The sequence below is a fragment of the Acinonyx jubatus genome, chromosome C1, assembly GCF_027475565.1.
Source record: "Acinonyx jubatus isolate Ajub_Pintada_27869175 chromosome C1, VMU_Ajub_asm_v1.0, whole genome shotgun sequence".
Classification (NCBI taxonomy): domain Eukaryota; kingdom Metazoa; phylum Chordata; class Mammalia; order Carnivora; family Felidae; genus Acinonyx; species Acinonyx jubatus.
The window spans coordinates 52,765,178-52,778,581 of NC_069381.1; the positions used below are offsets into that span (position 1 = coordinate 52,765,178).

Sequence of the window (13,404 nt, forward strand, 5' to 3'; positions counted from 1 at the left end):
TTCTGTTTTATTTTTGTCTTCTTTCATTTGGGACATATTCCTCTGTCACTTTGTCCAACTCTGTGCTTGTGTCTATGTGTTAAGTAGGTCAGCTATGTCTCCTGATCTTGAAAGTGGTGGGGTCCTGTTGTAAACTGTAGAGGAATCCCTAGTCACTAGAACCGAGGACTCCAGGAACGTCCTCTGTGTGGCTACATGTGCCTTCCTGTTGTGGCTGAGCTGTGACCACTGCAGGTGCACTGGTACGCAGGGCTCGTTCCCGGTGAGGCCTGGTTGCAGCTACCATGGGTGTGCCGGTGGGCAGGGTCTGCCTCCTGTGCTGCTGGCTTGGGGGCCTGACCGGGGGCTCGCTGGTGGGCAGGGTGGGCGCTCGGCTCGGCTATCTGCGAGGTAGTGAGCCGCCGTGACTGCTGCAGGTGTGCTGGTTGGGTGGGTCTGCTTCCCTCCCCTGCCCAGGGCAGGTCCACAGAGGAATGACACCGGGGGCAGGTGGTGCTAGCAGGGTAAAGAGTGCTAGAACCGAGTCCTGAAAGCCTCTGGCTATCTAGGCTGAGGAGGGGCAACAAAAATGGCACCTGTCAGCACTTTGATTTCCAGAGAAAGCCCCTGCAGAGGCCTGCCCCACTGGCACATATCCTAAAACTAGTCAGTCAATCTCCACGTATAGGCCCAGGTGCTTTTCAGACGGTGTCGTTTGTGCTGTATCTTGGGCTGTTTTTAGCTTACTAGCTCTTCAAGGGTAGGGACTCCGTTTCTTACAGCCTTCCATCTCTCCTGGAGTTAAACCTTGCTGATTTTGAAAGCCAGACGTATGGAAACTCCCCTTCCCGGTGCAGGTCCTGAGGGTGCTCGGTGTGTGCGCTGATCCCCTTGCTCCTCTGTGCTGATGACGTCCCTCCCGTTTGTGGGCAGTTGTGCCAGGGCTTTGGTTCCAGACTGCATTTCTGCTTCTCCTACCCTTTGCAATGTAGCCTTCTCTATACGATTAGCTGTGGAGACTCAGTTGTGTCAGTCTTCAGGCCGTCCTCAGAGGCAGTTGCATACATGTAGTTGTTGCCTCTGTGGGACGAGGTGGGCCCGGGATCTTCCTGTTGCGCCATCTCCCTCCAAGCCCTGGAAGCTGTTCCGAATCCCCTGTGCACACCTCTGTTCCGCTGGGGCCTGGAACCATTGTGCTTTTCCACCTACTAGTTTGTTACCACTTTTTAAATATCCAGACAGACCCATCCTCTAATCTGATATGCAGTTCAGTTTCTTAGCCAGTCGCCTTTCTCAGAGGAATACTGGCATCTAGCATTGCCATTCTGATTCAGTGTGCTTTAGCCAGGTGGGGGGAGCAGAGGCAACGGCAGTTGCTTTTTTTCTTTCCCCAAAGTGTTGAGCGAACACTCAGAGGCTGGTTCATATTTTTCAAACAGTCCCTCAAGTGATTTTGAATTAGAAATCCTAATTTGTTTTCCTAAAGGAGTTTGTGTAATTTTTTGATAGCTTTGTTATTTATCCTATTTTGTTTTTACACCAAATCAGAAGAATTGCCTTTCTTACAAACATCCTTAAGGAATAAACCAATTTTTAATTTAGGTATTTACATCAATTGTGCTTTTTTCTCCTAGGTGTCCTCTTTAAGAAATGAAAAACGAGGTTCATCATCTCTCCTCTCTGCCCCAGAAGGCGCTTCCGTGGAATTTGTTGGCCAGCATCCTCAGGGCACAGGAGCATATTACATGGAAACCTACTTAAAAAAGAAGCGTGTATACTGAGTTAAGTTCTCTCCTTAGAGCCTCCTAAGGTTTTTTGCAGTATCTCTGCTGTTCATCGCTGCCTTAACTACATTCAGACTAGCCATATCCTTTAAATACGGGTTTCTAATTTCCCAGAAGGAACTGTATAGTGCAGCAAGCAGAATTGCCAAATAAAAAATAAGTAGCAATAAGACAAGACAATTGAGGACATTTTCCATTAGAATTAGATGCATCTTAATGTGGTATTAACTTACAGTCCATTGAAGAATTTAACAATGTTCCAGTATTCCTTGTCTAGGACCGGGAATAATTTTGACACCAGATATAAAAGTGTGAAGCAATAAATGGGAAACAGTCTTGTTTCCTGAGCCTTAGAGGAATGAGTTTCTTATATGCCAGTGTGCATTTCAGTTGACTTTCCCTAGAAATAACTCATTTATAGATTTTTAGGACTTTTTCCTAGAACTATAAGATTGCGAGTACAAAAATGCAGTGGTGGTAATGCAAACTAAGTACCCCCACGCCAGCCCTGCAGTATAAAACCCAGAGTGATAGTGATATCCAAGTTATACACAACTACGGATGCTTTACTTTTACTGTTATGTACCATTTATACCTTTTGTGAAAAACAAGGTATTTTTTAAAAAAGTAGCTTTGGTGAAGTTATTTCAGGGGTTGGCAGCCTACACCCTGGGGTCAAGTTCAGTCATCCCTGTTTTTATATCGTCTGCAAGCTGAGAGTGATGTTTATATTTTTAAGTGAAGTAGAAAAGATCTGAATTCTTGAAGTTCAAATTTCAGTGTCTATATAAAATTTTATTGGAACACAAATCTGTTCATTTACATACTGTCTATGGCTACTTTTGTGCTCTCGTGGCAGTGCTGAGTAGCTGTGACAGAGATCATATGGTCTGCAAAACCTAAAATATTGTCTGGACCTTTTGTGGGGAAAGTGTGCTAACCCTTGATCTAATAGCACGAATTCCCTAATCCTTTAACTTTTGCAACAGGCTTGTAAGCAGCAAGCAATATAGTTTCTGCATCTGATTTCATGGCATAAACTAGTAATGATCTAATTGCTACAACAAGGTCTATTTTGATCCTCAAATGCCCTGTTTCCACACTCAGTACTGCTCTTTCTGAAGGAGTACCATGGAGTAAGAGTGTAACGATTTTGAGTTAGCGAGTTGTACCTCACTTCCTGCTTTGTCTCTTACCCTTTTGTAGTGTTAGGCTGAAAAGTTAATTCAATTTACTTCTGTAAGAATTGTGTTTATTGCATATAACTTTCACCATTTCCTGAAGACTTTGGTGTTGAAAAACCCTTTGCTGTCTAGGAATTTCCACGTTTGTTCCTTGTTATGAGACTGTAATTGAGGATATGGAGTTTAGGCATCTCAATGATCCTAGTCTTTCCGAAATCAGATTAAATAGTAATTTGGTTGGGAGACAAGTTTTGACTATAAGGTACCCTATTTTAATTATGAAGTTTAAAATTGGTACACATATTATAGGACTTGTAAAAAAAATTTACTCGGTCTAATTCATTTCACATAGTAACCAGTTTTTAACTCAGCAGATGAATAATGGTTTCTCCACATTCTGTACTTCACCTTCCCATCTCCCACTGCATTAAGCATTTTCAGTGCTTAGTCACACCTCTCCCACAGTAAACGTAAATCAGAGCTGCAAAATGAAAGCACAAAGAGGTTGAAGGAACGAAAAGAGATTCTGGATTAGAGCACATGAGGATCTGCCATCTGTACTGGCCTGTGCCCTGTCATCATTGGACATAACAGATAAATCAAGTGGTAGGTGTTTGCAATGAGGACCATTACCAAACTCCCCCACCCCCTGCAAAGTCTATGCTGTTATTTTTCTATGTAAACAAACTGTCTGAATGCTTTGAAAGTGAAATCTTCATATTAAAAGGCATATGCATGTGAAGTCTCTAGTATATTTATTTGTATAAAGAGTAAACAAAAGTGCATATAGAATGGCCACAGGTTTGATACAGACAGAGACCTTGGTGATGTAGGGTTATTGAACAAATTTAAATGGCAAGTTTATTTTGCCATTGCATCAATCCAGAACTCTTTCAGGCTCAAAAGGTGAAAAGTAATGACATCAGATAGACAGCATTGACAGAGTTTTTCATTCTTGGTCATAAAGGTCTTACGGTTCACACTGAATCAGATGAGACATTTTTGATTACCCAGCTACGTCCAAGCAAACTGGAAACGGTCTAGTAGATCCTGAACTCTCGTAGACAGGTACTAAAACATTGACTGGTTGCATCCAAAACCAGTGCTGGAACAGCTTACCCCAAAGAGGTTGAGTTCTAAAAGGATCTACGTGGGCATCTCTGAAAAGCATGTAGGACAGTATCCAGGGTCTTGGAGTCAGTTCTGATTAAAGATACACTGTTTAGGAAAGCACTGGCACAGGCTTGGTTCTCAAGAATGAACATGCAGCAAAGTATCTATTCCACAGCCGTCCCCCTGGGTATGAGCCATTCTCTCAAAAATCAGTACTTGGTCACCCGAGGGGGCAGGAGCTAAGCCACTGAAGAAACAAACTTTAAGTCCTACTGGTGACAAGAATACACTCATCTTGGTATAGAAACAATGATCTACTAACTGGTATCTAATATTTCAAGAATGCTTGGCCTATCACTGTATAGATACTGAAATTCGAGGGCAGGTTAGAGTACTAAGTCCATCAAACTTTATCTTCAATTTATCTGCCGGAAAAGCGTTTCAGATCAACTGGCAGCTGGGAACAAGTGCTGGGGTCAGCTCCTCTTGTTTTCTCTTGTGCAACTGTGATGGTAAACTAGCCAAACAAAATGGCGGTATGTATTCTTTCCAAAAGGAGAAGTGCTTAAGTGCTTTCTGTTGTTGTGGTTGCCATCGTTTGTTACTCGTGCCAAATTTAAAGAGGGAAGTACTTACACATAAGGAGCACCGCAGTGTGCCTTGTACACGCCCAAATACAAATTTTTTCCATTAAAATTTCTTTTTAAAATGGTTCGGTATTGGTACGGGAAGGAGGACTTGATACACAGGAGTTTAAAGGCTATTCATGCTTCCTATTTTAAAAGTGCTTCTAAAAGTGCTTCAAATCCTTTAATTAGGTTCTGAAAAGTTGTCCTATTAGTTGGTTGGAATTCCCAGCACTTTCTCATGAGTTGATAAACCTGTAAGAAGGAAAAAAAAAGGTAGATGACTTTCCTTATTACTCCATTACTCTCGTTAACTGAAAGTATTATGAACTATAGTTGTCACATTTCCTAGATCTTAGCATTTGAGAAGCTCATGAATTGACCTTCCAAAAAATCCACATCATTATATCTCAGTATAGACTCCCATTTCCTCACTGGTTGTTCTTAGACCTTTGAGATGCACTGAAGAATACGTACGAGTGAAAGTCTTAAAAGCTCAATTCACTTGAGAATACAGAAAACCGAGTAAGTGTCATAAATGCTACGGACTCCAGGACAGTTACAGTTGCCCTGTGAACAACACGGATTTGAGCTGTGCGGGTCCAGTTATCCCCGGAGCTGTTCGACTAAATATAATACAGCACTATAAAAAACATTTGCAGAACCGTGCTACTTGTTATCAGGAAGGCTTCCAGTCAACACTAAAGTTACATTCAGATTTTCAGCTGTAGGAGGTCAGTGCCCCCAATGCCACGAAGGTCAAGGGGTTAACTGTACCCATACTTGTCACAATCCAGCTACACCAGAATATGCTCCTTTAGGGTGCTCGCTGAGGTGAGCCTACTTCTGGAGGGAATTCTTACTTTCAGCACAGCTGTCATCTGCCCCAAAGATGATTTTTCAGACGTCTGATCTGAGATCCAGCTTTAGAAAATTACTTTAAAAACTACTTTTCTACTACTTTCCACTCCTCCACCTCTACCCCCAAACCCTTGCTCAAGGAGTTCAAGCCCTGAAAACATAATACAAATTGAGTTTAGTACTGTAAAATGGCCCACAAATACCTCATCTGGGCAGTTAGGTGGACAGGGCAAACGTTTTCCTTCTTTTAACGTGTTCACAAGTCTTGTGACTGTCATCTGGCCATGCGTTGGGCCTATCATTTTCAGGAACAACTATGTAAAGTAAAACCAAAGAAAATATTTTAGCACATATTTATGTAACACCAGGTTAAGGTAAAATTCCTAGAATTAACTGGAAATTAATAAACAGACTCTTCTCCTTACCAACTGTAAATGAGAGTTCAAAATCTTGATACACTCTCAATGGTTAGTCTATAATCTAGCTCTCAGACTCTACCAACCATTCCCTCCCCTGGTTGAAGGGCCTGTCCCAGTGACAATGATCTCATTTACAAACACATGAGGCTCAACCAAGGTCCTACGCGCTGCTCCCCCATTTTCCCAGGAAACTGTCCCTGGACTCCTCACACAGGTAAGATCCTTGAAAACTGGTGTTGTTTTCTAGAACTTCGGCTCGTAGTGAAACAGGACTTGAGAGAGCCACAAATAAGTGTCAAGTGGCAACCACGTCAAATGGAAAAGTGACACTTTCCATTATAACACACTGACTAGAGTCTATGCAAGAACAAAATTTACACATTTTAACTGGGTGTGAGGTTCAGATGAAGGGACAAGGAAGACTTACTGCCATGGGGCTAGAATCGGAGTCACAGTAAGTGAGCAGCTCATGCAGAGTCACTCCAAACGACCAGACGTCAGAGGCGATATAAAATTTACACTGAATTAAACATTCTGGAGCATACCTGAAAGAATGCAGAACATGAAACTTCATTTTTCGGGGAAGGATATTTCAATAAACATTATAGAGTAATTCTGCAAAATCACCTCTTTGGTTTTTCTTGGTGTTTAATACATTAACCACACATATGCTGAAGTACACACCTGACATGTCCAACAATACTGTTACAGGCTCTCTGTAGCACAGAGTTACTTTAAAATATTAGTTTGTGCTCATTTCACGGAGCACGTGTTGTCCACAAGGAGGAGGTGGCAGAGGACAGAAGGCCCCAGGTTTTCTTTCAAGTTCAAAATTAGCAATGACCTCGCTGCCCAGCCCTCTTCCAAGGTCAACCGTTCCAGTAGATGATACCCAACTGCCCAAGACAGAAATGGAGCCCCCCACCCCGCCCATATCTAGTTTTCTAAATACTTTTCAAACCTACTCCTCTTAAGCCCCAATGTCACTGTGCCAGTTCACACCCTCATGAGTTCTGGCTGCATCAGACTCCCTGGCTCTAGTCTTGTTCCCCTCCCATCCACAGTGATCTTTTTAGATTCTCCACCCCCACCCCCACCCCTACCTCCCCTGCCAGGGAGGAGCAGAGAGACACAGAATCCCAAGCAGGCTCCATACTCAGTGCAGAGCCAGACAACGGCTCGATCTCACAACTGTGAGATCATGACCTGAGCCTAAGTCAAGAATCAGACGCTTAACCGACTGAGCCACCCCGGTGCCCCCACAGTGATTTTTTTTTTTTTAACAAAAGCTGCCATTCTTAAACCCTCTCGTGGTATCCCAAAACTCTTGGGGCAGAGGGAGTGCTAGCTCTGTGACTCGGCTTCCAGTGCTCTGCCTTAGCAAGTCCTTGAGACCTCCCACTTCGTGATCCAGCCACACCGAGCTGATTCAGGTCCTGGGACAGTCACTGCTCTCATCTCATTCTTGCTAGTCACACATGCCGCCTTCTAACCATCCTTCTAACCCCCATGGATCTTTTTAAAATCTTACGTTTACAAGACTTCCAGAAAACCAAGCCTGAACCCTTCTATGCTAATGATACTGTGATATTGGCTGTCCCATCCATTAAATTCTCAACTCAGTCTGCTTGTTCACCACATATCTCTAGTACCCAACACAAAGCAGGACCCTGATACACACTGATGAATTCTGAATAAGGCTTAGGCTCCACAGGTGGGAGAGATCTAGGTTTGTGTCTATGCAGGATGCACCTCAGAGGAACCGCTCTGTTCTGTAGGAGCCATGGAGTAGGGGCTTAAACAGCCTCTCCCCTGGATGGTGCTCCAGGCTGCAAGGGGTCAGTCAGGCTGCAGCCTCCTGACCAAGATACCCCGGTGATCTGTAAGCAGACGGCCAAGTTGTGTACTGGGCGTGCTGTGCTCTGCTCTGTCTGGGATCTCCCTGCACTGGTCAGAGCCTACTTCATCACCTCCTTCCCATTCTGTGTGAGCATGTGACCCCTGCAACGACTGACGGGGGCAAGGACTGTGTCAGTGAATGCTCTCTCCTGGGAAGCTGGAGATGCTGACTGGGTGGCTCATGTCCTCCACTCCTTGGAAGATGGTATCGTATAAACCTCAGGCATTTCTGTGCGGGTTGCTTTTAGGGAAACAGTCTAAAAGAGGTTTCTTGAAGGCAAAACTCAATCAATCCCAAATGTTCTAAGTTCTTTCTAACCTTGACTTAGGCAGGAGGAATAAAAGACATTAACATAACATTAGATTCAGTTACCAAAACACAGGGCTGTCCCGATCATCCTTGACTGTGTAGTACTCTTTGTCGGTTTCAATGGCTTTGGTTAAACCGAAGTCTCCAATTTTCACTTGGTGCTCACTCTCAACGAGGACATTTCTTGCTGCTAAGTCCCGGTGAACGTACTGCCGAGACCCCAAGTAGTCCATCCCCTGAGGGAGAGAAGTCAATGTAGAGTCATTTGCTAATGGTCAGTTCAGGCCGTGTTTTGTATCCATCACTGCATCTCAGGAAAGCACAGATGCCGTTTCATTTACCTGTCATGCATTTCTGTTGTTGTTGTTTTTACTTTAATGCAAGTAAAACCAACCCAATTCAAAGAAATACATATTAAATCACCCATATTAACAACTCAGCTCATTTTGTCAGTACTGGCTAATTTTCATCCAAATCATGCAGAGCAATATGAACTCAGGTACAATTACTGGAAAGCTTCCCCCTGCAGTTTAATTACAAACCAATTACCCAGGACAGAGTGCCTGATTTTTTAATCTTTAACATGCTTTTTTTTTTTTTTACCTTACAAATCTGAACAGCATATTTTAACTGTTGTTTGAGGTTAATTTTGTTCTTATTCTTTGGAAGATATTCCTTAAGGCTTCCTGAAGGTAGAAACTCCATGATGAGCTTAATACCATTTCCTCCTGTCAAGAAAAGAACACCCATCAGGACAAGGCTGCCAGATGAAGGAACTGTGGGGGAGTAGAGGGTGCAGGATCAGGAGACACAGGCCCCGAGCTGATTTCAGTGTCACTCCCCACCCCGAATCCCAGGCAAGCTACTTAACCTCTTTAAGCCCCTGAACCTCAGGATCCTCAGCAGTGAACAGAGATAGTGACACGTGTGTACAGAACCCAGTCATCAGCACCCCCTGAGCTAACAGTGCTCTGCGAACCACCACAGATGACTGATTTTTAAAACTTATGAGCCACATCATTTCATTACCAGTTTTAGAGTATAATATGTGGGTGTTATATTGGCTTGTAAAAAAAGGTATTAGTAAATACCACTTGCCACCTTGATTGGTGGCACTGGCCGTATAACCCCAGAAGCTCCCTTAGTTTTCACACCAACCCCACTTTGCACAACATACCGTCTTCTGTACAGATGCCTTTGTACTTCACAATGTTCTCATGATAGAGGTTCCTTAAGATTTCAATTTCCTTCTTCAGATCAGCTATGTGGTTACCTCCACTCTCAGGCTTCAGGGATTTGACAGCCACCTGCTCCCCGGTATTGTCACCCTCAGGGTCGTATCTGCAGAGCTCAACCTTCCCAAAGTGGCCCTGGAAGGAAAGATGCACGTGCCTGATGAGAAAAGCCCCCACCCCGGGCCAGCAGGAACATTCAGAAGATGACGCTTGCTCCTCGTGCTGTTCCCGCGAAGGCCAGGGGTACACAGCACAGTCCGACCTTACAGGCGGCGAACTGTCCCCCCCCCCCACCCTTCCCCACCCACCACAGCCCCTCCTCTCTTGGTCCCACACGCCATCCCCTCTATTACTGAGCTAAGACAAGGAAGTATCAGGGGACTATTGAACCAACACATCGATCCCAGTTTCCGTGAAAACACAGCCCACAAGGAAGGTTATTTCTGGACCTGCAGGATGACTATGGCATTCTCTGACAGCCACGGGCCCAGGCAGCGGGGCAGGCGCCACCACGTGGCTGAAAAGGGCACTGCGCGATGGGTGTTCAGGAGACGTGGGGTCAGACTTCTCCTGAGCCACTGGACAGGGAAGGCCCAGTGACCTAGTCTTCTGAGCTGGCTCCAGAGGCACTTGATGTGCACAGACCCTCAGGATGTTGTGAGGCACTAAGGACACTGTTATGTGTCCAGCACATGGCCCAGGCACAGAGAAGACGCTCCACACAGGACACAGTCTGTGTTCGCTTAACTCAACTATTGAAAATCTGTATTTAGACACAAATCCCAGTAGCTTTTCTGGTCACCTTAACCGTTAGGAAACTCCCATTCGAGGTCCAAGGGAAAACTGACATTCTATGTGGCCTTCTGTGTAGTAAATATCCCTTATTTAAGCAGCCACACAGCAAAGTCCAAGATAGGGACTTTTCTGTTTCTACCACATCTATACCTATTCCCCCGTATCTCTCTCTTTCCATTCTCTTCTACCCCTTGGAGAAAAATCGAGTCTGGAGGGAGCAGACCAACATCCTGTGTGCATATCCAGCCACCTGGGCAGGCAGGTATATGCACACTGCTGCTGTGTGCCAAGCAGAGACTCTCCTGTAATTCCAGTGGCCCAGGGAAAACCCAGTGAGATGCCTTCTCTTCATAAATCTTGGCCCAGAAACAGAGAGAATGGAGAGTGGTTTTAGACGCAGAAGAGGTCAGACGGTCAGCAGGGGACTCCAGCCTAACTTGCCTCTCCCAAGTCACGGATTCTCTTCAAGAACCGCTTTTCAAAATGTGTGGGATCCACTTCAGTTGCCGGCTTTCGTTCCGAAACAATGTCTGGATCTAGGAGAGGAGGAAAGAAACCATGTTAAGAAGGAGTGACTGCCGTCCACAGGCTCCTAGTTACTCTGCTGCTTCCCCGGGAAACTGGCTGGTCTCATGCAAACACTGCACGACAGGGTCTTACTCTGCTCCTCCAGTTTATTGATGTCTCTCATGATGGCTCGGAAGAAGGGTCTCTGGTTGGGGTCATAGTTCATGCAGCGGGTCATGAGGTCAGCCAGCTCCTTACAAGATGGTGTCACTGGCCGGCACCGGCTTTCATAGAATCGCTCTTTCTGTAAAGAAGAAAACCACATGGGAGAAACCAAAGGTACCACTCACTAACCCTTCAGCACCAGTTACCATCCCTAATTTATTTCCCTGATAGCTCTGCATAAAGGCAGGTTTCACAAACCTGTGTTACTATTGCCTTATTCCGGCCTGGAGAAATGTTAGTCCCCATACTAAAATCCAAATTCAAGTCAGATGGGCGGTAGACCCAGGCCTGAACCTGCTGCATTCTAGTGCAGTCACGCAGCCTTCCTGGAATACAACTTGGCAGACTCTTCAAATCCTTTGACTCATTAATTCCAATTATAAAATGACTCAGAAGTCAGATATAAACAAAGATTTATGTTCAAAGATACTCCCTGCAGAATTAGCACATTACAAATTTAAAAACAACCTAAATGCCAAATATAAAATTAGTTAAGTAAATTTGAGTTTAATGAAACAACTCTTACATTAAATTTGTAAAATTGTAAGACATATTTATGCAGGAAAGTACTCCCAATATTAAATTAAGAAGTAGAGCCTGTATAACTATATCTAGCATGGTCTCAGTTGTGTTTAAACAAGACAGACAGAAACAGACTGAAAGACAAAATACCAAAGGGCTAACTAGTGGTGAGGAGCGACTGGAATATGATGACTGCTGTTTTTTCTTTTTCATAGTTTTCTATATTTTCCAATTTTCAACTGTTTATTACTTCAAAATTCTAAAACAAATAATTGATACTACTTTTAAAAATTAAGGGGCACCTGGGTGGCTCAGTCGGTTAAGCGTCTGACTTCAGCTCAGGTCATGATCTTGCGGTCCGTGAGTTCGAGCCCCGCGTCGGGCTCTGTGCAGACAGCTCAGAGCCTGGAGCCTATTTCAGATTCTGTGTCTCCCTCTCTCTCTGCCCCTCCCCTGCTCATGCTCTGTCTCTCTCTCTCTGTCTCAGAAATAAACAAACATTAAAAAAAATTCAGAAAAAAATAAAAATAAATAAAAAAATAAAAATAAAAATTAAGTGAAACCATGACCCTCCAGTTAAAAAAAAAAAAATGTTTATTTATTTTTGAGAGACACAGAGAGAGCACAAGTGGGAGACAGGCCGAGAGAGAGGGAGAGAATCCAAAGCGGGCTCCAGGCTCTGAGCTGTCAGCACAGAGCCCAATGCAGGGCTTGAACCCACAAACTAAGAGATCATGCCCTGAGCCGAAGTCGGACACTTAATCGACTGAGCCACCCTGGCACCCCTACCCTCCAGTTTCTAGTGAATCTCATGAGTACTGGTTTCTCCTCTGTCCCTGGGGATCCTTGGTGGAAGTGGGGAGACCTCAGAGGATGAGGAAGAGGAGGAGCTGGAACCGAGCTGGGAGCTGCTCTCGCCTCTCAGTGTCACGCTCACTTCCCCGCTCTGGTGCAGCCAGGTGGAAAGGCCATCCAAACCCATCAAGGGTACTTGGGAGGAGAGAAGGAGCCCTCTTTTATCAAAGGTACAGGCCCTTCCTTACACCATTCCTGCATGCTGCTTAGCCCTGAGTACACAGCAGGTGCTGAATAGATACTGACTTTTCTCCAAAAGCCCTAGAATGAAAATCCCAAATAGCAGAGTTATAGATCTGAGGGCTTCCCTGCTGGTTTTGACTTAACTCCGCTTTCCCAAGCCCTGTACTATGTTTACCTGGCCAAAGTTAACTGGTTAAACATTCTACCTCTTCAGGATCTCCTACAGGTGCACCCTCCACTCTGGATTTCCATTGCCACTTCCTGTCTCTGTCCTCACCACTGAGAGCCTCAGAGCGTGTGGTCACTCCTTAGCCTGTCCATCCCAACCACGGTGTCTAGAAGACCCGTCCCCATGCTGACCTCTAAGCACCTCACTTCTCCACGCAAACTCATCAGTGTCCCACATCACCCCTAAGTACAATTCTGTAGCCTGGAATTTAGGGCTTCCAATAATCTGACCCAAATAACCTTTCCCACCTTACCACCTGTCATTCCTCTCCATGCTTGAGGCAAACGAAACCACTCATTGCTTCCCACGGACAACTGAAATGCCACCTTCCCCTGGATTTTGATCAATCCCTCCCAGCTCAAAGTGATGCTGCTGCCCCCATAAATACACGAGACACATTCCAATAATTGAACCACTAAGTCAGGATCAGTGGTCCTTGATTGTCATTTTACTACTTTATCCCTTTAGAGTTACAGTCTTCACACTTTCTACCAGTAAATTTGAGAGTGGGTCAGACCTTTCTGGTTTTGCACTGTAGCTGAAGGACCCAGGCATGTGCTGAGACTCCCTGCGTCTCCGTTACCTGAACTGTGAAATGAAGGTGATGGCACTGCTGTATCTAATTTGCAGGATTCTTAGGCCGCTGGTTTCACATATTATGTGAAGAATCCTCGTTCT

The 13,404-nt window shown here is 44.7% G+C and overlaps 2 protein-coding genes across 3 annotated transcripts in view; one reads left to right on the top strand and one right to left on the bottom strand.

The window, feature by feature from the left end:
* The window catches only part of RAVER2 (ribonucleoprotein, PTB binding 2), a 90,995-nt gene extending 87,698 nt beyond the window's left edge, over positions 1–3,297 (top strand). For both annotated transcript variants that reach the window (XM_027058990.2, XM_027058989.2), the window contains exon 12: positions 1,614–3,297. In XM_027058990.2, the coding sequence (XP_026914791.1) occupies positions 1,614–1,760 (147 nt within the window). In that variant the 3' untranslated portion in view covers positions 1,761–3,297. The remainder of the gene's footprint in view (positions 1–1,613) is intronic.
* Positions 3,298–3,685: 388 nt separating this feature from the next.
* Positions 3,686–13,404, bottom strand: part of JAK1 (Janus kinase 1) — a 127,632-nt gene continuing 117,913 nt past the window's right edge. The window contains exons 18-25 of the mRNA XM_027058982.2: positions 10,866–11,016; positions 10,647–10,741; positions 9,353–9,545; positions 8,779–8,903; positions 8,239–8,411; positions 6,394–6,511; positions 5,751–5,861; positions 3,686–4,941 (exon numbers count right to left, since the gene is read on the bottom strand). Of these exons, the coding sequence (XP_026914783.1) occupies positions 4,834–4,941; positions 5,751–5,861; positions 6,394–6,511; positions 8,239–8,411; positions 8,779–8,903; positions 9,353–9,545; positions 10,647–10,741; positions 10,866–11,016 (1,074 nt within the window). The 3' untranslated portion in view covers positions 3,686–4,833. The remainder of the gene's footprint in view (positions 4,942–5,750; positions 5,862–6,393; positions 6,512–8,238; positions 8,412–8,778; positions 8,904–9,352; positions 9,546–10,646; positions 10,742–10,865; positions 11,017–13,404) is intronic.